The sequence below is a fragment of the Miniopterus natalensis genome, chromosome 4 (genome assembly GCF_054644295.1).
Source record: "Miniopterus natalensis isolate mMinNat1 chromosome 4, mMinNat1.hap1, whole genome shotgun sequence".
Taxonomy (NCBI): Eukaryota; Metazoa; Chordata; class Mammalia; order Chiroptera; family Miniopteridae; genus Miniopterus; species Miniopterus natalensis.
The window spans coordinates 66,680,678-66,707,628 of record NC_142084.1 but is presented as its reverse complement, the minus strand read 5'-3'; the positions used below and the strand labels follow the sequence as shown (position 1 = coordinate 66,707,628).

The window sequence follows — 26,951 nt, the reverse complement described above, 5'->3', positions numbered from 1 at the left end:
CACAAATTCAGGAAGCACAGAGGGTCCCAATCAAGATAAACCCCAAAAGACCCACACTAAGACACATCATAAAATGGCAAAAGTTAAAGAGAATCTTTTTTTTTTTTTTTTTTAATATATCTTTGTTGGTTTCAGAGAGGAAGGAGAGAGAGAGAAACAACAATGATGAGAGAGTCATTGATTGGCTGCATCCTGCATGCTCCACACTGGGGATCGAGCCCGCAACCCAGGCATGTGCCCTCATTGGGAATCAAACCACGATCCTCTGGGTCAGCCATACCCAGCCGGGCAAGACAAAGAGAATCTTAAAGGCAGCAAGAGAGAGAGAGTCAGTAACCTACAAAGGAGTTCCCATAAGGCTGTCAATTGATTTATCAACAGAAACACTTCAGGCCAGCAGGAAATGGCATGAAGTATTCAAAGTAATGAAAAGCAAGGATCTAAGACCAAGACTACTCTATCCAGCAAGGCTATCATTTAAAATTGAAGGGGAAATAAAGAGCTTCCCAGACGAAAAAAGGCTAAAGGAGTTTATTATCAACAAACAAGCATTGCAAGAAATGTTAAAGGGACTGCTAGAAGAAGAAGAAGAAACAGAGAAAGAGGAACATAGGCATAAACAATAAAAATGGCAATAAATATGTACTTATCAATAATAACCTAAAATGTAAATGGATTAAATGTTCCAATCAAAAGATACAGGGTAACTGAATGGATAAGAAAATATGACCTGGGCAAAATGGACAAATTCCTAGAAAATACAGTCTTTCAAAACAATCAGGGAGAATCAGAAAACCCAAATAGACCAATAACAACTATTGAAATTGAAGCAGTCATAAAAAAATTTCAGCCAACAAAAGTCCTGGACTGAATGGCTTCAAACGCAAATTTTACCAAACATTCAAAGAAGAACTAACACCTAGACTTTTCAAGTTATTCCAAAGACTTTAAGAGGAAGGAAGACTTCCAAGCTCTTTTTACGAGATCAGCACTACCCTAATTTCAAATCCAGATAAAGACACTACAAAGAAAAAAAATTATAGGCCAATATCCTTGATGAACATAGGTGTCAAAATCCTCAACAAAATATTAGAAAATTGTATCCAGCAATACATTAGAAAGATCCTACACCATGACCAAGTGGGATTTATTCCAGGGATGTAAGGTTGGTACAATATCTGTAAATCAATAAACACGATACATCACATAAACAAAATGAAGGATAAAAATCACATGATCTTATCAATAGATGCAGAAAGAGCATTAGACAAAATCCAGCACTCATTTATGATAAAAGCCCTCAGCAAAGTGGGACTAGAGGGACCATACCTCAACATAATAAAGGCCACATGTGAAAAACCTAGAACCCACATCATACTTAATGGGAAAAAACTAAAATGCTTCCCTTAAGATCAGGAACAAGGCAGGGATGTCTGCTTTCACCATTCTTATTCAACATAGAACTGGTAATACTAGCCACAGTGATAAGACAAGAAGAAAAAATAAAAGACATACAAATTGAAAAGGAAGAAGTAAAATTGTCATTCATAGATGACATGATATTGTACATAGAAAACACTAAGGACTCCACCAAAAACTGCTGCATTAGATTTAATAAATGAATTTCGCAAAGTATCATGATACAAAATTAATATCCATAAATCAATGACATTTTTTATACATCAATAATGAACTTTCAGAAGGAGAAACTAAAAATAAAAATCCCATTTACCATTGTAACAGCAAAAAAATAAGGTACCAGGAATAAACATAACCAAGGTTGTAAAAGACCTGTAAATGGAAAACTATAGGACACTGAAAAAAGAAATACAGGAAGATACAAATAAGTGGAGGAATATACCATGTTCATGGACTGGAAGAATTAACATCATTAAAATGTCCATACTACTCAAAGCAATCTATAGATTCCACACAATCCCTATGAAAATACCAATAGCATATTTCACAGATCTAGAACAAGCATTCCAAAAATTTATATGGAACCAAAAAGACCCTAAATAGCTGTAGGAATCTTGAGAAAGAAGATCAAAGTTGGTGGGATCACAATGCTGGATATCAAATTATACTACAAAGCCATTGTAATCAAAACGGCCTGGTACTGGCATAAGAATAGGCATACAGATCAATGGAACAGAACCGAGAGCCCAGAAATCAACCCACTCCTCTATATGGTCAACTCATATTTGACAAAGGAGGCAAGAACATACAACAGAGTAAAGACAGCCTCTTCCATAAATGGTGTTTGGAAAATGGGACAGGTACATGCAAAAATAATGAAACTAGACCACCAACTTACACCACACACAAGAATAGACTAAAAGTGGATAAAAGGCTTAAATGTAAGTCTCAAAACCATAAAAATCCTAGAAGAAAACATAGGCAGCAAAATCTCAGACATCTCACATAGCAGTATCTTTCCCTATACATCATCTAGGGCCAGGGAAACAAAGGAAGAAATAAACAAATGGGACTATATCAAACTAAAAACCTTCTGCACAGCAAAAGAAACCATCAGCAAAATGAAAAGGGAACCCACTTTATGGGAGAACATATTTGCCAATGACACATCTCATAAGCGATTAATTTCCAAAATATATAAAAAAACTTATACAACACAACACCAAGAAGACAAACAATTCAATTAAAAAATGGGCAAAGGACACTAATAGACACTTCTGCAGAGAGGACATACAGATGACCAATAGACATATGAAAAAATGCTCAACATCACTACTCCTCAGAAGATGCAAATTGAAACTAAAATGAGGTATCACCTCACACCTGCCAAAATGGCACCATCAACAAATTAGCAAACAAGTGCTGGAGAGGGTGTGGAGAAAAGGGAACCCTAGCACACTGCTGGTGGGAATGCAGACTGGAGCAGCCACTGTGGAAAAACAGTATGGAGTTTCTTCAAAAAATTAAGAATGAAACTTCTGTTTGACCCAGTGACCCCACTTCTGGGACTATATCCTAAGATTCCTGAAATACCAATCAGAAAAAATATATGCACCCCTGTGTTCATAGCAGCATTATTTACAATAGCTAAGATCCGGAAACAGCCCAACTACCCATCAGTAGATGAGTGGATAAAAAAGCTGCGGTACATTTACACAGTGGACTACTATGTGGCTGTAAAAATGAAGGAGCTCTTACCCTTGGAACAGCATGGATCAACCTGGAGGTTATTGTGCTAAGTGAAATAAGCCAGGGAAAGAAAGACAAATATCATATGATCTCATTTATATGTGGAATCTAATGAACCAAGGAAACTGAGGAACAAAATAGGACCGGAGGCATGGATACATGGAACAGACTGACAGATCTCAGAGAGGAGGCCAGGGGACTGAAGAGATTAACCAAAGAACATATATGTGTGTATGCATAGCCCGTGAACACAGATAATAGTGTGGTGAAGGCCTGTGGTAGAATGGGGCTGGGTGGATGGGGGCAAAGTGGTGGAAAATGGGGGACAACTGTAATACTGTCAACAATAAAAAAAAGAGTGCTAGGTAATGGAAATATACAATTTGATTGTGTTTTAATATGCCAATATAAATCAGTTAGCAATAAATGAAACCAATGATGTGACTTAAATTAGCAACAAAAAATTGCCAAGGAATGAACTGCATAAGAAATGAGAAGAACCCATATTAAGAAAAGTATGAAGCTCTCCTTGCAGACATAAGCATGTTCAAATTTGGAAATATTTTTATATTCTAGCATGGGAAATGCATTTCAGATAATCAAAATTGCAAGTGAGATTTTTTTTAAAAAAATATTTTTTACTGATTTTTAGAAAAGGAGGAAGGGGGAGGGAGAGGGAGAGAGAGAGATCGATGTGGGAGTCAAACATCAATAGGCTGCTTCCTGCATGCCCCCTGCTGGGACCAAGCCTGCAGCCCGGGCATATGACCTTGACAGGGAATGGAACCAGCAACGGTTCGGTGCATGGTACGACGCCCAACCAAATAAGCCACACTGGCCAGGGCAGCAAGTGAGTTTTTAAGTGGAAATAATAAATCTAATCTTTATAGGGAGAGCCTTCCTTGGATATGTGACTAGAGGTGACAAGTGAACTCTCTCCTGGGATGGGATAGAGGTCAGAAGTAATTGAGCTGGGCCAAGGACACTGACTTTCTCCTCCCATGGTTCTCTAAGATTGTGAAATCTTTAGGGAATAGATTTCATGGACCAATTTGGCTAATTGTGAGCTCTGTGCATTGAGTGCTCAAGGCCATACTACCATAAATAATTAGTCTGCGTCCCCAGCCTTTCAGGTTGCCGGTCCCTGTGTAGCTGGCTTCACACCTGTGCCTCTTCCATTCAGTACACTAATGTCCTTCCGGAGGCTGGCCTGAGCCTGTCCTTCTGCCAGCCCTGGGGACGAGCCTCAGCCATCACTGCTCGGCAGACAGAAGAGGGGCAGCAGCCTGGGCCTCCTGGTCATGCATCAGCAGAGTTGCAGCCCAGCCCAGTGAGTGCCCTGGGAGACAGCGGGGGGCCGAGGGACTGGAGAGCATTGCTTTCTTATTGCCGGGACAAGCAGGGCATAGCCAGCACTCTCTTGCCAAGCCAGCCCATCGTTTCACTTGGCAGGTCACCCCAGGCAGAGACCCCCTGATCACTGTCCTGTTCCCTTTGGGGTTCCCAGTAGGCCTCAGCGCAGAGTAAGGGGTGCCCTTGCTGCACCAACTGTAGGAGGGGTAGCTGAGCTCAAGGTGGGGATCATAGAAAAATAAACAGATTATAATTTAGGGCAGACCTCGCTCTTGCCGCCACTCCTAGGTTTTCCTTAAACCATCCTCTTCCTCCGTCATTTCCGTACCTTGGCCCTTCTCAGTGTCTGCGGGAGACACACATTGAGGGTGCTGGGTGCTCTTAGGAAGTGGAAGCCGGTTCAAAGGTGTATCTTAGGCGTACTTTTGCTAAAGACCTCCGAACTTCTGTGTTCAGCTTTCTGAAGTGCCAGGAGACAGCGTGAAGTTTAGCATGTGGGCACCGGAGACGGGCAATCTAGTTTAATTTTTCCTGCTCTTTTTATTGTCTTGTGCAATATGGGGCAAGCTCTTGGTATCTCCGAACCTCCGCATTGTCATCTGAGCTGATCCCTCGCTGTCAGAACTGCACTGCTGTAAGGACTCAACAATACAGTGGAAGCTACATATGTGATTACATATGTGATGAATGTATAGAGAAAGGACAAGATACATCTCAAATATTGTTATTAATAGTAACAGGCTAGCTTTATACAGTTTGACGAGAATATTCTGTAATTTGAAGGTATGAGCTCCCCTGGATCTCTGGCGGGACATTTTATTTTGTCCATACACAAGTAGATACTGAGCATATGAAGGGAAATGACTGAATCTCATTGATTTCTGATCCCCCGGAGCCCGTGCTGACTTTGGCACAGAGTAGGCAACAAAAACACAAAGTCTCTGTTGAACGGGAAATAGGTCCTTAGCTCCCACAAGCAGAGCAGGGGCAAGGCTCCCGCACCCAGCGCTTTGCTGCCTGTCTTTCCATCCCGCGCACCAACATCCACGGCACTAGAGACAAGAGGCCGTGGGGATCGTGCATATCTCTGACACGGTTCCTGTGAACCGATTCTTTTCCTCTCATGAGATACACGTCATTCAGTTACCAAAAAACTGTGGCGATTTAAAATACTGAAAATGATAAAGGATGGAGAAGGGGGAGGGGGGGTCAATCTGACTTCATGGACTGAGACACTTTCAGGATTTCACATTTGGGATGCCAAGTCACTCCATGCTCAGGCTCCCTGGGACAAGGAAGGCTTTGACGTCTCTGCCATGTAATTAAAGAAAAGTCTTTAAATATTTCTTGAGATTAAATTTATCAATAGCCTGCTACTGCAATAATAATTTAATTCTGATTAAAATACAATAACTGAATATTAACTTCCAAACTTCTGGGGGTACTATTCTCCCCATTTCTAGGTAAAAAAAAAAATACCATCAGAAGGAGGCTGAGACATTTGCACACACTCTAAATTTACTGTGTGAGAGATGTGGGACTCAAACTTTCATCTCCCAGCTCCTGTCCCAGGACTCTCTCCTTTCCGCTACAGCTGAACCAATGTTTTTTTCAAACCTGCTTCATCCAAGATGAGGAAACAGAGACAAAATCATTGATTTCCCCTCTTGAGACTCAGTGAGCTCATCTGTAAATAAGGGAATGGACTAAGCAATTCATAGGGGTCTTTCTGGAATATATATTGTGAACAACCCTATATATTGTTTATAGGGTTTTCTATAAATAGTAATGTTTTTTCCATCTCACTTAGGAAATCTGAGATATGCAAGCATTATTTCCAATACCAGTTGAGAATTTCATGTGAGCTCTCATGAAATGACTATGACTAGACAGACTCCAGGGACATCCTGGTTCTATATCTCAGCAATAAGACCAGGTAATTGATTGTATCTGATTTTTTTTTTTTTTTTTTTTGGTTAGAGAAAAATTTAGGCTACTAATAGTAAAATTCAGTGGGCAATGATTTTTACAGTGCAAACAACTAAACTTCACATATATCTTATAGGTATTTTCACTTGTGTGATATGGAGAGGTAAAAGAATTTGCATAGGATTGTCATTATACTGAATTGAAAATAAAATGAAGTCCACTCCTCTGGTAATATTATGCATTAGCTTAAATGTTTAAACTAGATGCATGTACTTCACAGAAAGATTGAAAACATAAAGTTTTAATGAGAACATTTCAGGGACATGTGTAGTATGACACTTTACAGCCAAATTTTCAGGAAAACTGTTTATGAATATAAAATCAATCCTAACACCATGGAAACAGTGGCAGGAAAATATACCCACCAAATTCACTGACAGTGGGGTACCGTGGGACAGGTATAGAGGGGAAGGGGATCACGAAGGGACAGCAACAAAGCTGAACTTTGGTAATATTTCAAAGCTCTATAAAATATAAGTTCTGAAACAAATATTACTGAATGCTCACATTTTTAATATGGTAAGGGAGCAGTAATGACAATAATAGATAATATTAATGAAACATTTACTAAGTGCCTGGTAATATTCTAGGGCAATGATTCTGAACTCTGGCTGTACGTTAGAATCACCATCAGACTCACAGGTAGAGGTTCTTATTTAACTGGTTCTAGGCTGTAGCTAGGGCATCGGTATATTTTAAAAGATCCACAGGTAATTATAGTAGCCAATCAGGAGTGAGAGCCACTGGTCTATATTAATTTAATTTCTTGCAACAACCCTATAAAGTAAGTTCCATTTTTATCCCCATTTTATAGATGTAGAAACTATCCAGGCTTTTGTTATATTATTTTCTGTGCTTTCCTCTTTTGCATTTTTCTCAAATTAAATCATATTGCTACCTGCCAGGAGAAAGGAAGTCTCAAGTTGTCTTTAGGGAGCTGGTTTAAAGAGAATTGTAATTCCTGTTATTAGGAAGGAGTTACAGAAAAAAATTCTCAACTAGGCTTAAGAAGACAGAATCTTAGACATAGCTTTGGGATGTCCCTTGGTTGTAAAACCTCAGTTGTAAATAAGAGGGCTGATTTGATGAGGAAAGAGTGCGTCACAGATTTTCAAATGAGGAGCATGTTTAAACACTTTAACCTATAGCCACTACTTAATGGAGGAAAGCAAAGCAAAGAGCAGCTTCAAACACAAAGACTCCCTGAGGCTATAGGGTGGTTAAAAAAAACCTGCATAAAATGCCTAGGGTAATGATTGATATTTGAAAAGACTTTCAAAAGAAAACTCACATATTTGAGTGAGCACCTATTTCCATTGATGATGGATATTGGGGAAAACCAAATGATAATAAAAATTCAGGATGATAACTGTCCTGAATAAAAATTCTAACTGATTTAATTACATTTGACTTTAATTTAGAATTTGGGTAATGTTATGAAAGGGTATAAATATTCCAAATTAAAGAATTTCTTTGCATGGTATTTGGGTAAATAAAAGCATATTTGCTTCCCAGTCTTTTAACTGGAGTGGTTTTTTAAAAACTTTTTTATTGATTGATTTTAGAGAGAGTAGGGAGAGAGAGAGACATTGCTTTGTTGCTCTGCTTATTTATGCACTCATTGGTTGACTCATGTATGTACCCTGACTGGGGATTGAACCCGCAACCTAGGTGTATTGGGACGATGCTCTAACCAACTGAGATACTGCCCAGGGCTGAAGTGATTTCTTTTAAGGGAGAAAGATATTTCTTATTCCAATATTTCCTTCAAAGGAAGAAACTAATATTTACTGTGCTCATGACGTTATCAACTCTGTTAACTTTAGTGTCTCTCAAGTCGGTAAATACAGGAGCAGGTAAGTAGTCAAGATACCAGTGAGGAAAAATTCCAATGAGGTAATGAGTTTGTCATCACTGAGAAATATTGCTGAAGGCACTGGAGTACATGTGCCTAGAGTGTAAACGCCTTACTTTGATTTGATTGGATCCAAAATATAGACTCAGCACTGGTTGCCTTTTAGTTGTTTCATCTATTCCAAGCCTCTTTTCCTTCTTAGAAGGTTTCTCAGCCCCAGGGAACTAAAGAATCGAACACGTGTCTCAGAATTCTTCCTCGCGGGCCTCTCAGATGATCCGGAACTGCGGTCTTTCCTCTTCGGGCTCTTCCTGTCCCTGTTCCTGGTCACTATGTTGGGGAATCTGCTCATCATCCTGACTGTCAGCTCTGACTCCCACCTCCACACCCCCATGTACTTCTTCCTCGCCAACCTTTCTTTGGCTGACATGTGTTTCACCTCCACCAGCGTCCCAAAGATGATTGTGGACATCCAGACTCAAAGCAGAGCCATCTCCTATTTTGGCTGCCTGACACAGATGTCATTTTATATAGTTTTTGGATGTTTGGATAGTCTCCTCCTGACTGCAATGGCCTATGACCGGTTTGTGGCCATCTGTCACCCTCTGCACTACTCAGTCATCATGAGCCCCCGCCTCTGCTGCTTCTTCGTCTTGGTGTCATTTTTCATCAGCCTTTCGGACTCCCAGCTCCACTATTGGATTGTGGAACAACTTACCTGCTTCAAGGATGTAAACATTTCTAATTTTTTCTGTGATCCTTCTCAACTCCTTCGTCTTGCCTGTTGTGACAGCTTCACCAATAACATAGTCATGTATTTTGTTGGTGTCATCTTTGGTGGTGTTCCACTCTCTGGGATCCTTCTCTCTTACTATAAAATTGTTTCCTCCATTCTGAGAGTTCCATCAACAGGAGGGAAGTATAAAGCCTTCTCCACCTGTGGTTCTCACCTGTCAGTTGTCTGCTTATTTTATGGAACAGCCATTGGAGTTTACTTTGGGTCAGTGTTGTTCCCTTCCCCCAGGAAGGATGTGGTGGCCTCAGTCATGTATACCGTAGTCACTCCCATGCTGAACCCGTTCATTTACAGTCTGAGGAACAGGGACATTAAGTGTGCCCTATGGAGGCTCTACAGCAGAGTCTCATCTCAATATCTGTGGAATCCTTTCTGCAGTGTAGCTGGAAAAACTAGTGAAACCAAACTTGGAGACCTGTGAATACTGTTTCCTTGGTCACATTCTTTTTAGTCTCATGGTTTTCATTCCTCTGTGCTTCATCTATGAACTTTGCTTCTTTTGATTTGTCCTAAATTGAATTGGCAGAGTATCCTGGGATCCTTTGTACATCACAGTAAATGCATGGGAGGTTCTCCTCATTGACTCTGTATCCATGTGAAATGCACAATTCTCTTGGTATATACTTAAACTTTACATATTTTTCCATGGTTTTAAGGTATTTTCCATACAAATTTTGCATCTGTCAAATCTATTTATTCGGGTAATTTCTTAGGATGCAGTTTATTGGTTTTCAGTGGAGAATTTTATTGGAATGCCCTGGGGAGTTTTATAAATACTGATGACTGGCCTGTTGGAGGAGTTCATCAAGATGTGACTATTAAATACAATATCTGAAAGAAATCTTAACCTTCCTCTAGTATTTTGTTCTATTTAATATTTCTTATTGTGGTTAAATTTATATTTCAGAAAATGTATCGTTAAAAAGTTCATGTGCCCAACACTTCAAAGGGCCAATATTCAAAGTGTCAGAGTTTGGAGTAAGGAAAGGTTTACTGATCAAGAAGGTGCCCAATGAGAAGAAGGTACCTCTAATTCCTCCTCCCTCAGCCCCAAGTTCAGGCTTCTTTTAAATCAGGGAAGGGAAAATGGGAGGGACAAGAGGTGAATGATGACAGCAGACATCTGGGCACCTGCAGGGATCTGAGGAAGAGCAAGAAATCTCTCAATCTCTCTATTGACCCCTGCTGCTCTGAGTCTGGGTCTTGAGGCTCCTCTCTTGCAAATGCTTGATAAACACTGATTATTTTGCACATATTTACCCACCTCCTTGGGGAAGACACCTTCTGACAGGGGGCTGTTCTTCCAAAAACTCCTGGCTCAAGCAGAATTCCCCTAATAAATTAGCATATCTATAGCAGGAGCTATTAGCCTGAAGATCAAGGGGAAAATGCAGGCTAAAATTAACATAGAGTCTCCAAAACCAAGCTTTTTACTTTGTTACACTATCATTTTAACCGTTTTTAAGTGTACACTTTTGTACACTTGGCATTAAGTACATTGACAGTGTTAGGCAACCATCACCATCACCTGTCTGAAGAACTTTTCCATCTTCCCAGATTGAAACTCTGTAGAGCTACACATTGGACGCTGTCCCCATTCCTCCACTCTTTCAGAACCCTGGCAAACTCCATCCTACTTTCTGCCTATGGATTTTACTACCCTTGGTACCTTATATAAGTAAAATAGTATAATATTTGTCCATTCAGAATATCTCAATCTGGACATTTCAAAACCTGAACTTCTAATGTTCCCTTTCCTTCCAAATTTGCTCCACTCATGGCCTCCCTGTCTCAGCGGAGGCAATTCCAGGCTTCCAGTTGTCCAGGCCCCAAACCCTGGAGACATTCTTGGTTTCTCTCTCTCACATCCAGATCCTGACTGATAACAAATTCTAGTAGCTCTTCCTTCAAAATATAGCACAACTGACCACTTCTCAACTCTTACACTGCTCTCCCTACTTTGGTCCTAGCTATCTCTATCACACCTGGATAGCTTAAATCAGCTCCAGGCAGGCTGCCTCACAGCGTACAATCCACGCTCAGCCCAGCAGCCATAATGATTGTTAAAATTCCTAAGTCAAATCATGTCATGATGTGTCTGCTCAAAGCCCTTCAAAGACTCCTCAGGCACCAGAGTAAATGGAAGGAAAAGTCCTTCAGTGGCAGAGAAAGCCTCACACAAGGACCCCTGAGACCTGTCCTCCTCTTAGCTGCTAGGCTCTCTCCCACTGGTTTGCTCCAGCCACATTGCCCCAGACAACATCCCACCTCAGGGTCTTTGTATTAACTTTACCCTCCGCCTGGGGCACTCTTTCCTCAGATGTGCACTCACCTAAATCGTTCACCACCTTCACAATATTACTTTCAAAATGAGGTTTATGAAGACCACTGGTCTCAATATGACAACCAGCTCCTTCCCGTACCCCTGATCCTCTTATTCCTGCTGAGGCTGAACCTAAAATAATGACTGACAGATAGTAAATAGTAAGGAAAACTAGGTTTGATAAGTTGAATAAACAAATGTGGTTCTGAAGGGGCTGCCAGTAACATTGTCTCCTGAGCATAGTTGATCGGCCAATGTGGGAGGAGACATGCCTGTGCCAATCAGAACTTTTTCTAAGTTTTTCTTCTTCTTCATATAGGAGCTTAAATAAATCTAGTTTCTATTAAGTAGTGAAGCTTACAAGATGTGAGTAGTGAGAGCAGCTGTTTCCCACGTCTCTTTCTATGTAGAGGTAACCAGTCTGAGAATATAAAGTTGATCTTCTGGAATGAAACCCTCAGGATGTCTGAGCCCCTATATGCAATTGTGTCAGTGTACAGCTGAGCCTCTGCTCCACTAGGATCAGATGAATCAGGAGATTCTCTTTTCTGTCACTTGCCACCAAAGCACACCTATCCAGTGTGGCCTCATCTCTATGTGAGTAAGTATCATGAGGTGGTGATGCTCAATGAAAGTTAGCAAGAGATCTTCCACCTTCTCAGCTCAAGACTTATGGATCAATTGTTGGCAAATTCTATATCACACACATGTCTTGTCATAGGTTGAATAACCTCCCAAAGATTTTCATGTACTAATCTCTAGAACCTGTGAATATGTTACCTTGGGTGGCAATAGGCACTTTGCAGGTGTGATTAAGTTAAGGTTCTTCAGATGGGAAGATAATTCTGAATTATCTGGGTGGGCTCAATGTAATTACAAGAGTTCTTATAAGAGGAAGTGAGGAGGGCTAGAGAGAGATTTGATGATGTTATACTGTTGAGTTTAAAGATGGAGGAAAGCATCACAAGCTAATGAACTCAGGAGACTTCTAGAATTTGGAAAAGGCAAAGAAAGATTCTCCTCTAGAGTTTCCAGAAGGAAAGCAACCCTGCTGAAACATGTTAGACTTCCAATCTCCAGAGTTGTAAGATAATAAATTTGTGTCATTTTAAGCCACTAGACTTATGGCAATTTGTTATAGTAGCAAAAAAAACCAATACACCTCACTTTAAAAATGTCCTCATCTCCTTGCCACTGGCTTAGATCAGGTTCCCATCATCTCTCCCCAGGACTATTTCAATTGTCTCCTGTTTCCTGTACCTCAAATTTCTCCTAGTCAGGGAAATTCTAAAGTGCTCACATGATAACTATGATGATGACATGGCCCTGGTGCTAATTTGCTTATAAAATCCTTGGTGGGTCAAATTATACGATTTATGGTCTGTCCCCCATCTATGTATCCAACCTTATTTTTAATAACTGACCTACAAGTTCCATATACTTTTCTGATATGCCTCATCCTTGAATGTCTCTTGGAGATGACCCAAACCTATTCTCCATGAAACTTCTACTCATGATCTGTTATTCAACACTCAAGTATATTTTCCTATTACAATGTCTTCTTTAATACGAAGTGTTGGCAAAGGTGTGGAAAAACTGGAATCTTCAGTTGCATTCCTGGTGGGACTGTAAATTGGTACAGCCACTTTGGAAAATAGTGTGGCAGTTTTGTAAAAGTTAAAACTTAGTTTACTATATGACTCAGTGTGTCCTCCAGGTACTGAAGAGAAATAAAAACAGAGTTTGCAATACAAAGACAAATGCACAAATGTTCATAGCAGCATTATTGACAATAACCCCAAACGAGAAATATTCAAGTGTCATTAACTGGTAAGTGCATAAGCAAATTGTGGTATATAAATGCCATATAATACTTTGTTGCAATAAAAGACAAAATGTTGATACTTCAACATAGATGACCCTCTAAACATGTGCTAAGAGAAAGAAGCCAGAAACAAAAGCCCACACATTGTATGATTCCATTTATTTAAAACAAATCAATATCTAGAAAAGGTAACTTTATAAAGACAGAAAATGATAGGTGTTTTCCTAAGGTTGAGGTGGGAGTGGGAAGTAACTGGAAATGTGCACAAGGATATTTTTTGAGGTGACAAATATTTTAAAACAGGATTGTGGTAATCATTGCATAACTATAATTTTACTAAAATCAGTGAATTTACATGATCATTGTGTGAATTTCAAGTATGTAGATTATACCTCAATAAAAATGTTAAAAATGTTTAAAGATTTTTCTGCAATTACTCAAGGTGAGTTGGGGATTTTCCCCTTAGTTTTGTTTTTTAATTTTTTTAATTTCTTTTTTATTTTTATTTATCTTTTTTGTTGAGAGTATAACAGGTGTCCCATTTTCCCCCCCAATTGACCCCCTCCACTTCGCTGCCACTCTCTCCCCAGGCCTTCACCCCATTGTTGACTGTGTCCATGGGTTATGCATGTATGCATATAACTTCTTCTGTTAATCTCCTCCCACCCTCCACCCCCTTTCCCTCTTTCCTCTGAAATATGATTATCTGTTGTATGCGTCAATGTCTCTGGATTGTCATATATTTAGTTTGTCACATTCTTTTGTTTATCAGCTTCTTCTTAGAGATGACCCTTCAACATTTCCTGTAGTGCTGGTTTGGTGGCGATGAACTCCTTTAGCTTTTCCTTGTCTGAGAAGCTCTTTATCTCACCTTCAGTTCTAAATGATAGCTTTGCTGGGTAGAGCAATCTTGGTTGTAGTTCCATGTTTTTCATCACTTTGAATATTTCTTGCCACTCCCTTCTGGCCTGCAAGGTTTCTGTTGAGAAATCAGCTGACAGTCGTATGGGTGCTCCCTTGTAGGTAACTAATTGCTTTTCTCTTGCTGCTTTTAAGATTCTCTCTTTGTCTAACCTTTGGCATTTTAATTATGATGTGTCTTGGTAGGGGTCTCTGTGGGTTCCTCTTGTTTGGGATCCTCTGTGCTTCCTGGCGTTGTAAGTTGATTTCTTTCCCCAGGTAGGGGAAGTTTTCTGTCATTATTTTTTCAAATAGGTTTTCAATTTCTCGCTCCCTTTTTTTCCCCTTCTGACACCCCAATAATACAAATGTTGGGCCTCTTGAAGTTGTCCCAGAAGCTCCTTATGCTATCTTCATATTTCTGGATTCATTTTTCTTTTTGCTCTTCTGGTTGGGTGTTTTTTGTTTCCTCATGTTGCAAATTGCTGATTTGATTCTCAGCATTCTCTACTGTTATTTCCCTGTAAATTATTCTTCATTTCAGTTCGTTTAGCCTTCATTTCAAATTGGTACTTTCTTATGTTATCGATATTCTCGGTTATTTCCCTAATAGTATGCTTAAACATCCTTATAAACAAAATTATGAACTCTGTATCTGTTAGCTTTCTTGGATCTATTTCATTTAGTTCCTCTTCTAGAGATTTCTTCTCTTCTTTCCTTTGTGACATGTTTCTTTGCTTCCACATTTTGGCTGCTTCCAGGTGTTTGTTTCTATGTATTAGGTAGAGCTGCTTTGTCTCCTGGAATTTATAGAGTGGCTTTGTGTAGTAGGTGTCTAGTAGGGTCCAGTGGCTCAGCCTCCCCAGTCACCTGAGCTGGGCCTTCTAGGTGCTCCCCTGTGTGGGCTCCTGTGCACTGTCCTGTTGTAGTTGAGCCTTGGTTGCTGTTGGTGTCACTGGGAGGAACTGACCGCCAGGCCAATCAGCTGCGAGGACCAGCTGCAACTACAGCCAAAGAGCTGCTGAGCTGGAGACACCCCTGTAGAGCAGGATTTACTTCAGGGGAGCTTTGGTATTCACCAAGTACGACCCTTGAGTGTGTCACTCCTGGATGTGGTAGGGTTGTAATCCAGTGTGATGAGTCTGCCCACCAGGTGCACTGTCTCTGGGGCCTCCTGGTAGGTGCAGAGTCAGCCTGTGCCAGTGCCTTGCCCAGGGCCACCCAGCATGAGCTACACAGCAAACCCTAGTTGGCTGCTACTTGTGCTGGGCTTGGAGGTGTCCAGGAGAGGCCAAGCTATGAGCCAATGCAGGCTGCCGCTAGTGCCAGGCCTGGGGTCGCTTATCAAGCTGTATGGGGCCCGCTGCTGCTTGTTTGAGAGATTTTAGGAAAGTCCTAAGCATGAGGCTCAAGAGGCCACTTGCACAGAAAAGCCCCTGGAAATGGCCTGGATGAGCCGCAGGTGGGGAGGGGCGGGGCCTCCGGGAATCACGGGGCGGGGCCAAAGGCGTGAGTCAGGTGCTGGCGATTCAAACATGGCGCCTGCCTGCCGGCTGTGTGCGGGGAGGACTCGCCAAAGGATCCATGGCCTCTGCCAGCCCTTCTGCCTGGGAGGAAGCTCTCACCCGGATCTCAGGCAGGTTAGTTCCTCCCCGAGGGTCCCGGGTCCTTTCAGGCTGCTGCCCGGCGCTGGGCTCAGAGGGAGCGTCCGAGTGAGTCCGTGCCGGGCCCTTAAGAGGAGCTGCTGGGGCTCCCGCAGCCTCCGCGACCCTCAGCCACAGTCCCTGCTGGTTTCATAGCCCGAAGTTGTGGGGACGTCTCTTCCCGGCCCTGGAGCCCTGGGCGGGGGGCCGGCTGTGGGGCTGGGACCCCTCACTCCTCCAGGAAACCTCCACCGCCGAGATTCCCTCCCGGGTTTACCCCACGGCACCAGGTGTGGGCCCGGGACCGCGTGTCTTAGATTCAGCCCCTATCCGCCCGTGTCTCCGCCCCTCCTATCGCTCTCGATGCTCCTTCAGTTCCCTGGTTGTGGGGCTTCTGTGCAGCCAGATCTCAGGAGGCTCTGAGTGATGGTGGTTGTGTTTTAGTTGTAATTCTGATGTGGTTGCGGGAGGCGGCGGGTGCAGCTGTTACCTTCGCCGCCATCTTGTTTCTCCCTCCCTTAGTTTTCAACAGGATCTACTCCACACCAATGTTATTATACTTAACACTCTGCACTGCAATAACTTTACCTCTAAGATCCCCTCCTCAGTTTGTATGCAGTTAGGTAATAAATGCACACTGGATTAAACTTAATGGAACCAAAGTGAGTAAAAGTGAAGTAACGCTTCCCTATTTAACAAATTATTGTTTCTGAGTAATTTTGCAGTCCTTACTCTGTCTCCAAATAATTAATTCCTTCATTCTCAAAAGTTTCCACTTCCTTTCAGCTCTTGTCTTAATACTTCTTCAGTCTTTATCACCTGTGTTATATTTGGTTCCTGTAGATGGAGATGCTCAGGGAAGAGCTTTATTGGAAGGAGCAAGGAACATGGATAGGAGGGAGCAGAGTGAGGAGGGGACGAGCAGGCATCCAAGAAAGTTTGCAATAAGTCAGCCACAACAGTGAATGAGCCGTTATCACCCTGTGGGGAAATTCTGGAAATTGGTACAAAATCCAAATCCCAGCTGAGGAATGAGAGATAAGGTGTACCCCACACCTCTCCATCAAGAGCTGTCTCTGACAGGACATAATTCCCGGTCACTTCTGCTACCACATATTGGACCTACCACAAGTAGGCCCCAGCTGGTGCTGGATGCGGGCAGTCATGCAATGGCCATGGTGAGGGGATCCCAGGGAACGTGGGAGGAGTGTTGACAGCATGTACCACTCCATGCTTCACTGCAGACTCAGTTCTGTCAACATTCTCCCCCCGAAGTGAATTAAGTTCTAAACATGTTCCACAAATATGTCATTGTTATTCCTGATGCACCACCACAAAGTTCCAGAAAAAATTAAGTCATGTGAGAAAACAACTCTTATTTTATTGTATTCATTATTACATGGTTTTGGATCTTAGAGTGTATATCTCGAAATTGCAATAATGGGAAATATAAGTCAAATGAAAAAAAAGGAAAAGAAGGAAGGATCAGAAAGAATGACACATCTCAGTTTCCTAGGGAGTAAATTCCCCTAACTTATTTGAAGGAACCATCTTTCAAATCTAGATTCCTACTCTGAACTTGAAAATCACACTACTGTTCTTAAGGAAGGTAGGAGAGCAAAGTCAGGTTGCCTGGCTGTAGTCCAGCTCAATCTCAGTCTCTTCTTTTGGAAAGTGGAGTGAATGACAGAAAATATCTCAAAGAAATATCTTTAAGAAGAAATTAAGTCACTCATGTGAAGAAACAAGAAGAGTCCTGATATTGTAGCATTTTCTTCTGATTACTGTATGAGCTTCATTCTATATCTTCTGGGATAAACAAGCATATAACCAAATTAAGGTGAAGATCAGGAAGGTATGAAGACAACATTTTGGGAAACTAAATCAGCACTTGATGTGATAAGTTCTTTAAATTTAAAATTACAAACCTTAAGAATAGCTGCAGGAATGCTGGCCAAACATGGAACACTGTGGACAGCACATGGGGAAGAAAAGTAAAAAAAAAAGGAATTTCGGCGGGAGTTTCTGAGAAGGAACTAATACAAATACAAACAAAAGCGAAATCAGACATGCTTTGGAAATAGAAGAAACGAAGCCTGTCTTTTATGGGAGAAAAGGAACCAGATATTTAAGTTAGCAATGTTCACCTTTGGGGCCCACAGTGTCCACTTAGTTCTGAGGCCAGTGATCCATCATGGACAAGATGCTGCTCGGTTGAGGAGCCTTCCCAGCGCCCCCTTCACATCCTTGTTCCTCAGGCTGTAGATGAAGGGGTTCAGCATGGGGGTAACCACAGTGTACATAACTGAGGCAACTGAGTTTTGTAGGGTAGAAGGGGTCAGAGCAGAGCTGAGGTAGACCCCCAGGATTGTCCCATAGAACAAGGAGACCACGGAGAGGTGAGACCCACAGGTGGAAAATGCTTTATATTTGCCCTCTGCAGAGGACATTTTCATTAGAGAGGAGACAATCTTACAATAAGAAAAGAGAATCCCAGTGAGAGGAAACACACCCAGTAGAGAAGTAGCCACATACATGAAGATGTCATTGATGAGTGTGTCAGAGCAGGCCACCTTGAGAATCTGGGCCAGTTCACAGAAGAAATGTGGAATTTCACTGTTTATACAGAAGGTCAGCTGCCTCATCAGTAGAATATGAACCAGGGCGACCCAGAAAATGACGAACCAAGACATCAGAACCAGGGAGCCACAGAGCCGGGGGTTCATGATGACCGTGTAGTGCAGGGGGTGGCAGATGGCCACATACCGGTCATAGGCCATCAGGGTCAGGAGGAAGTTGTCCATTCCAATAAATATCATAAAAAAAAACACCTGGATGAGGCATTCTATGTAGGAGATGGCTTTGCTCTGTGCCTGGATGTTCACCAGCATCTTCGGGACGGTGGTGGAGGTGAAGCAGATGTCAACAAAGGAGAGGTTGGACAGGAAGAAGTACATGGGGGTGTGGAGGCGGGAGTCAGAGCTGATGGCCACAATGATGAGCAGGTTTCCCAGCGTGGTGACCAGGTCCATGGACAGGAACACTCCACAGAGGAGAGGCTGCAGTTTAGGATCATCCGAGAGACCCAGGAGCAGGAATTCGGACACTGCTGTGTGGTTTTCTGCGTCCATGCAGCCGGTGTGTATTCTAAACAAGAGGGAAAAGGAACGTTTAGTAAATAGCCGAAGGCCTTTCAGTCACCACCTTTTTAATTTTTATTTAAAAATTTTTTAAAATTAAATTTAATTTTTTTTGTTGTTTAAAATATTACAGATGTCCCTTTTTCTCCCCACTGACCCGTTCCACCCTATCCCCTCCCGCTCCCCAGTCCCTCTCCCCACCATTGTCTGTGTCCTTGGGTTGTGCATATATGCATATAAATTCTTTTCACTCACCACCTTTTGATTCCACTTTTGCATGGACCTCTTTCATGACCCCGTAGTCATTCCAATGGCAGTGATTCACTCATTTAAGTGGTAACCCAATTTCATTTCAAATTGTGTAATTATTCAGACTTTCTTTAATTTAGTAGAAATCTTTCTCTATGTTCTACTCACTGGTTCTAATTCTCTTATCCAAATTATGGACATAAACCAACTTCTTATTTCATATGAGCCTTCGAAACGAACTAAAGACATTTAAGGTCTTTTCCTTGATAATTGCCATACTTCCTCCATTTCATAATAGTGAGTAAAACATGTGTTTTCAACTCCGACAACCTGAATTTTGTTATCTGATGCTTTATATCGATGTCACAGTGAACTCTCCATGGACCTTATTGTGTTTCTTTCTGAAAACATTACCATCTTTGTGAGGTATGAAAATGCCTTTAATCACAGTAAGATCTCAATAAATTTTAGCTATTATGATCATTATTAATCTATTCTTTTCGTTACAATTATTTTTGACATATAACTCCTCCAAAGTAGAGTATAGAGCTGTGATTTAGAAAGGAGGATGTTGAGTCAGACTTCCTGGAATAGAATTTGGTCCACCCTGTCACACCTCTGTGACCTTGATGAAGTTATTTAATCTCATTTATCTGCTGATACTGCACCTCCACCATGGGAGTAGTGAATATTCCCTACATTGTAGGACAGATGAGTGATTAAATGAGATGATGCACAGAATATTTCTAGTGCAGTTTCTGTGATGTACTGTGGACACCTGATAAAAGCAAACTTCTGTTCTTCACATCACCATAAATCTGTCTTGCACGGTCATCATTTCTAGTATCTCTCTGAAATTGGGGCAGTCATCAGTATAAACACAACAGGCCTGTCATCTTTTTTAAATCATCATGCAGCACTTTCAATTAATTACGATCCTTATGGCTTCATCTTTTAGAGACTTCCTGCCAAGTGGATTCTTGTAAGAACAGGAAGACGCATATGGATACATAGATAATGGGGGAAACAGAAGCACCCCACCATTACAATGAAACAGAAAGCAGGTGTGTGGGCATGTGCCCATGTGTACATGCTCGCAAGTGGCAATGTGTTGTATTAAAATCAGTGGAATTAACTGGGAAAAAATAGAATTTATTTAAAAGTATTCAAGGTGTTTATACATGAAATCACCCTAAAAAGGGAAAGGACAATTTAAGATTTGAAAATAGAAAGGCAGCTAGTCAAATGGGAGAAGATATTTGCAGACAGTATCTCCAATAAAGGGGTTAATATCCAAAATATATAAAGAACTCATACAACTCAACAACAAGAAAACAACCAAACAGTTCAATTAAAAAATGGCCAGAGAAATTGAACAGACACTTTTCCCAAGAAGGCATGCAGATAGCCAACAGATATATGAAAAAATGTTCACTGTCACTAGCTATGGGGGAAATGCAAATAAAATCCACAATGAGATACCACCTCATACCTGTTAGAATGGCTATTAGCAATAAGACAACAAATAAGTTTTTGAGAGAATGTGGAGAAAAGGGAACCCTAGTGGGAATGAAAATTGGTGCAGCCTCTGTAGAAAACAGTAGGAAGGTTCATCAAAAAATTAAGAATAGATTACTTTATCACCCAGTAATTCCTCTTCTGGGTATCCACCTGAAAAATTTGAAAACACTTATTTGTAAAGATACATGTATGTACCCTCATGTTTATTGCAGCATTATTCACAATAACCAAGACATGGAAACAACCTAAGTGTCCTTTAACGGGTGATTGGGTAGAGAAGATGTGGTGCATGTACACTATGGAATATTACTCAGCCACTAAAAAGATGAAATGCTGCTGTTTGGACAACATGGATGGACCCTGAGAGCGTCATGCTGAGGGAAATAAGACGGAAAAGAACAAGAAGCACCTGATTTCACTCATACGTCGGATAGAAAACTGAAACCAACAAATGAGCAAACAACACAAACTCACAGACCCAGACGACAGAATGGTGGTGACAAGGGGTGGGGGCGGGGAGGGTGGTGGGTGAAGGGCCAAGCGTAGGGCGATGGATGCAGACTGGCCTCTGGGTGGGGAGCACACAATGGACACACAGATAATGTGTTTATATAAATCTTTGCACCTGAACTTGTGCAATGTTATTAACCAAGGTTATCCCAATAAATTTAATTTTAAAAAGACAGTAAGTAAATGCTTATATTCTCAATGGAAAAAATGTTTCAGAGAATGCTGATTAATTAAGGAGAGAAAAAATCACCGAGGACCCACTTAGTCTGGGGAGGTGGGTTGAAACCGCTTTTCTGAAACATGACTATTTGAGCTGAGAGAGGAAGGATGGGTAATTGTGAATTTGGAGAAATTAAAACGGGCAAGCATTTGGGGCTAAGAGAACAGAATAACCAGTTGTAGTTGGGTCGCTGAGCTTGGTAACAGAAGGGATTTGAGAGACCAGTGAGATGGAGAACAGATAACTGGGGTCGGGAAGGACAGAGTGGGCGAGGCCCACAGTTCGAGCTCCCTGTACTATTCCTTCAGGTGCCCCTCGTTGTAATTTTACATTCATTTGTGGGTTCGAAGTTTTAACTGTTTTTGCTCACCACCGACATTCCAGGGACCTATCTGGTGCCTGGCACATAGATGCTAAAGGTCTACTAATGTTAGAAGTATAATAAAGTTTGAGAACAAAGTGTCAACTATAACACAAAAGAGAAGTCTTCACGCTCATCATATAACTGATTTCCACTTGCTAAATGAGGAAACCAATGGCAATTTTTTCATAAAGAACAGCTGTTTTAAAGCTGCAGGCAACTGAATATTCTACATTAACTCACTAGAATATTTGTGTTAAATTCATGAACAGACCACGGCAGTCAACCCCAATTTCAATTACTTGAACATCTAAAGAGATTGGTAAAATGAAGAATAAAAATTCGTCTGATTACTGAACTTAAGAAATAATTACATTATTTGTAGATAATATTGTGCACACTAAGGTGAAACAATAATAACATCAATATAGAAATATAAGTGCTATCAGTGAGTCATATCTACTGCAAAATTGGTAGGAAATATAATAAGGAAACTCCAATCACATTAGGAACAACATAGACAGTATCTCATGCATAGAAAATCTCTAGTGAGTAGTCAATAAATTGTTGAGCACAGAAATCAGGAAGAGCCTACAATTATGGGAAAGAGTAGAAAAGACATGGAGATTCTCTGGAAAACAATTCTCATTGTAGAGATCCCTAGATTCCAAAAAGAGAGAGTAGGAAACAGAGCAAAGGGTGGAAAAGACACGTTTCAGTGGAGACTAAAGTACCTTCAAAGTACCGGACTTTGTGAGCCAGGCCTGTCCCAGTCTAGCTATTCCAGAGGCAAAACCGGTACTCACTTGGCCTCATTTCCTTGTCATTCCACCAGCCCTCACTGGAATACAGTGACCCTCTCTGAAGAATGTCACTGAAGCTTTCTCTTCTCCAAGGTCTGTCCCCGGGAAGCCCAACTGAGTTTTTATTTGGCTGGGATCAGAGAATTAAGGAAAGGGACAACAGGAGCATGTGGACAGTTTCCAGGGTCTCAAGGGCTGAATTCTCAGAGCTCCTCATTAAATAGACTGTCCTATTATCTTCTCACTCTCCAAACAACTCAGATCTCATGGGGCGCTAAGATAACAGAATGGAAAAATTTCATCGGATGTGACTGCACAAGCATCAAAGGGGGCAGATACATTTATTTCCTCCAAGGAGAAACACTTCTTTCTTTGGTTTGACTTGAAAGTGACAAGGTGTCTCCCAAGGGATGTTTCATTGCCTCAGAAACCAACGTTCTGTGATATACTTTCCTTGAGGAACCTTTGGAGATTTCATGGATCACTTGGTGTCCACAGTGTCATGGAGGCAAAGAGGTCTTTTTATACAAAAAGCAGATTTGTTAAATCATTTGGTTCTGTTGAAAGGACCAAGCAAATGAAGGCTAGAAAATATTCTTGATGTTGTTAGTGACATGGGCCCTCTGTTGACATCAAAGAGGGCTCCACTTATTACCTGTAAATAGAGGGGTAGAGACAGAAACCATCCAGGTAGAAGGGTTGCAGAGTGAGTGTTGGGGAAATAGAGGTGACAAATATAAAGCACCTATCAGTTTGTGGAGAAAGGGGAGGAGGGAGTATGAAGCATAGTGTAAAGAGAGTGTGGAACCTGAGAGGGTTTAAGAAAAATGGAAGATACAGGAACAGGTTAGTGTGAAAGAGAATGACCCAACTTAGTGCAGGCCTTTGAGCACACAGGAGGTGCTGACCCCATAGTCCCCAGGATGCAGCACCCGTTCCAAGTCCCTGACAATCATAGTGCGCTGGATGTTCGATGTATAGAATATGTGGGTCCATAAATCAAGGGTTGGAAGTAGAGTGGCCCCTTCTAATGACACTTCCGTTGAGCCACTTGGGAAGCTTGTGCTTTAGATCTCCACAACTCTGGCGTGTGCAAGCCAAGAGGTCTTGACTCCTAAAGAGAGACACTTCCAGACACAAGGCAAAAGTCCCAGTGAACTTCAAGCTGTACTGCTGCCTGGCAATTCAGGTCCTTTATGCCAAGAAGAGGAGTCACCATTCTGGCAGGGGTAGCCGATCCTGGTCACCAGTGTCATTGTGTGACCATGGCAATGGGCATGTACTGGCAGCCTGCTGTTCTCAGTAAGTGGTTGGGAGCAGCTCAGGAGCAACCTGAATGCAGACATAGTGGTGAATGCAAATGTCTTCAGCCAGTGAGACGTTTATATGATTTATGAGGTGATTTTCCCTGATCGGTTTAGTACCAACCTGGCACCATACATAATTATTACAATATTATTGGCTATTATCCCTATGCTGTTCTTTATATTCCTGTAACTATTTTGTAACTACCAATTGGTACTTTTTTTTTATCTTCATCTAGGATATACTTAGAAGAAGGGAGAAGGGGAGCGAGGGAGAGAAGGAGGAAGGGAGAGAGAGCGAGAGAGAGAGAGAGAGAAACATTAATTGGTTGCCTGGACCAGGGATCAAACCCGCAACCTAGGTTGTGCCTGGCTGGGAATTGAACCTTTTAGTGCACAGGACAATACTTAATGAATTGAGCCACTCCAAGCCCAATTTGTACTTCTTAATCCCATCACTCTTTTCACCCAGCCTCACAAATGTCCCATCTGGCAACCATCAGTTTGTTCCTTGTATCTCTGAGTCTGTTTCTCCTTTGTTGCTTTATTTTGTTCTTTAGATCCCACGTGTAAGTGAAATCATATGGTATTTTTCTTTCTCTGACTGGCTTATTTCACTTAGCGTAATACCCTTTAGGTCCAGCAAATGGTAAGATTTCATTCTTTTTTATGTCTCCGTAATATTCCATTGTATATGTGTACCACTTCTTTATCCAATCATCTATTGATGGGCACTTAAGTAGCTTTCATAGCTTGGCTATTGTAAATAATGCTGCAATGAACATCGGGGTGCATATATCTTTTCAAATGAGTGTTTTAGATTTCTTCAGATAAATACACAGAAGTGGAATTGTTGGATCATCGGGTAGCTTTATTTTTAATTGTTTGAGAAACTTTCACACTGTTTCCCATAGCGGCTGCAACAATTTGCAATCTTACAAATTGTGCATGAAGTTTCCCTTTTCTCCATATTCTTGGCAACACTTGTTTGTTGATTTATTGATGACAGCCATTCTGACAAGAGTGAAGTGAAATCTCATTGTGGTTTTAATATGCACTTCTCTAGTGATTAGTGATGTTGAGCATCCTTTTATCTATCTGTATGTCCTCTTTGGAGAAATGTCTATTTATGTCCTCTGCCCATTATTTAATTTGTATTGTTTGGTGTTTTTTGGTATTAAGCTGTATGAGTTCTTTATAAGTTTTGTATATTAACCTCCTATTGGATGTATCATTGGCAAATATCCCAATCAGTAGGTTGTATTTTTGTTTGTTGATTGTTTCCTTTGCTGTGTAAAAACTTTTTAGTTTGTTGTAGTCTCATTTGTTTATTTTCTTCTTTTGTTTCCCTTGCCCAAGGAGATATATCAGGAACAATATTACTAGGAGCAATGTCAGAGGCTTTACTTTGTGTGTTGTCTTCTGGGAGTATTATGGTTTTGGGTCTTACCTTTAAGTCTTTAATCCATTTTGAGTTTATTCTTGAATATGGTGTAAAAAGGTGGTCTAGTTTCATTTTTTTTGCATGTATCTGTCCAGTTACCAAGTCATCACATTAAACTTATCTTCTTTTACATTACTCTAGAATTACAAAGGACGATGTTGTCAGCAAAGGGGAGTTCTCTTCGCTTACTAGTAATGGTCTGGTTAAAATTTCACTTTATTACCATTCTTCCCTGTCGTCTGTCATGATAACTCATTCTTTGGGTTCCTTTTGAGTTCAACAAAATAGTATCTACAGTTTTCTTTATATCACTTAATGAGAAACCAACCTTCATGTTCCTCAGCAGAGAGATCTCTAAATCAGGAAGCTTGCATGGATAGGATTTAGAAGGTTACAGCACACCACTATCCACAGACATCCCACTTTATCCAGTAGAAAAAAAACCCAACAACACATAGAGAAACCCAAACTACGTTTTATTGTAGTTTTCAAGAGCTAAGAACACAAGGAAATATAAGCAAAATAGATTCTGGAGTGAGTAGATTGCTTTCTAGTTAGCAGAAATCCGAACTGCTGGGGATATTTGTTAAATTTGACTGTGGAATGGGTGCAAATTGGACGGATGTTGATGGAGGAGCTATCCTGGTATAATAGAAACCAAGGGGTCTATTTGAGACTGTGTGACCAGAAGTAATAGAGAAGTAATATAGTCAGATCTGCAGAAGTTTCCAATGGAGAGGAAGTTCTACCCATTTGCAAGGTTGTCTCCAATGAATTTTTGTTGTATGATAAATTTGAGACTATGCTGGAAGGCAGACAAATGTGATCTGAGTCTTTAAGAGCCTGAGCACAAAGCCTTTCTAGATGAGGCCTATGTGGTGGGCAGTACCTGAGACCCCAATTCCTGGTTTCCATGCTCTTGTGTATTTCCTCCCATTGAATTTGTGCTGGACATAGTGACTTGCTTCCAACAATGAAAATAGAGTGAAACAAACCTGGCTCTCTTCCTGATGTCCCTCTTTTGCTCTCCAGGCTGATATAACCCAACTGCCATGTTGGGAGCTGCCCCATCAAGGGGCCCACTTGTCAAGGATCTGAGAAAAACTTCTGGCCAATAGCCTGCAAACATGGGCATCCTACCAACAGCCTTGTGAGTGTACTTGGAATTGGGCCTCTGCCAGTCAAGCCTTGAGATGACTGCAGCCCTGGGCAACACCTTGATTAAAACCTTATGAGAGGCTCCCTGAAGTAGTTAAGCACCAGTTATCAAATAAATATATAAAAATCAATAGTACTTTAATACACTAATATCATTCAATTAGAGAAAAATCTTAGAAATGAAGATTCCTTCAAAATAGCAAAACAAGAATAATAACAACCCCCCCAAAACAAAACAAACAAACCCACCCCAAACCCCCCAAACCTGTAAATCTTGAAAATACAAAATGCCAACCCAAACAATATCTAAGGAAATGAAAATAAGAAGTTATCCTCAGAAAAAATGTTAACTGATAAAATGGAAATAGTATCACATTCTTGTATAGAAG

The 26,951-nt window shown here is 41.1% G+C and overlaps 2 protein-coding genes across 2 annotated transcripts; one reads left to right on the top strand and one right to left on the bottom strand.

Annotated features, from left to right (window-relative positions):
* The first annotated feature begins 8,592 nt into the window (after window positions 1–8,592).
* On the top strand, window positions 8,593–9,582 carry LOC107533231 (olfactory receptor 7E24-like). The gene has a single exon (XM_087816164.1). It carries the CDS (start codon window positions 8,698–8,700, stop codon window positions 9,580–9,582), a length of 885 nt encoding a protein of 294 aa, XP_087672290.1. The 5' UTR covers window positions 8,593–8,697.
* Window positions 9,583–18,044: 8,462 nt separating this feature from the next.
* On the bottom strand, window positions 18,045–18,992 carry LOC107545215 (olfactory receptor 7D4-like). Its single transcript, XM_087816019.1, has one exon. The coding sequence runs from the start codon at window positions 18,981–18,983 to the stop codon at window positions 18,045–18,047; it is 939 nt and encodes a 312-aa protein (XP_087672145.1). The 5' UTR covers window positions 18,984–18,992.
* Between the last annotated feature and the right edge of the window lie 7,959 nt (window positions 18,993–26,951).

Coding starts and splice junctions, on each gene's coding strand:
- LOC107533231 (XM_087816164.1), top strand. CDS start 8,698: ATGTTGGGGAATCTGCTCATCATCCTGACTGTCAGCTCTGACTCCCAC.
- LOC107545215 (XM_087816019.1), bottom strand. CDS start 18,983: ATGGACGCAGAAAACCACACAGCAGTGTCCGAATTCCTGCTCCTGGGT.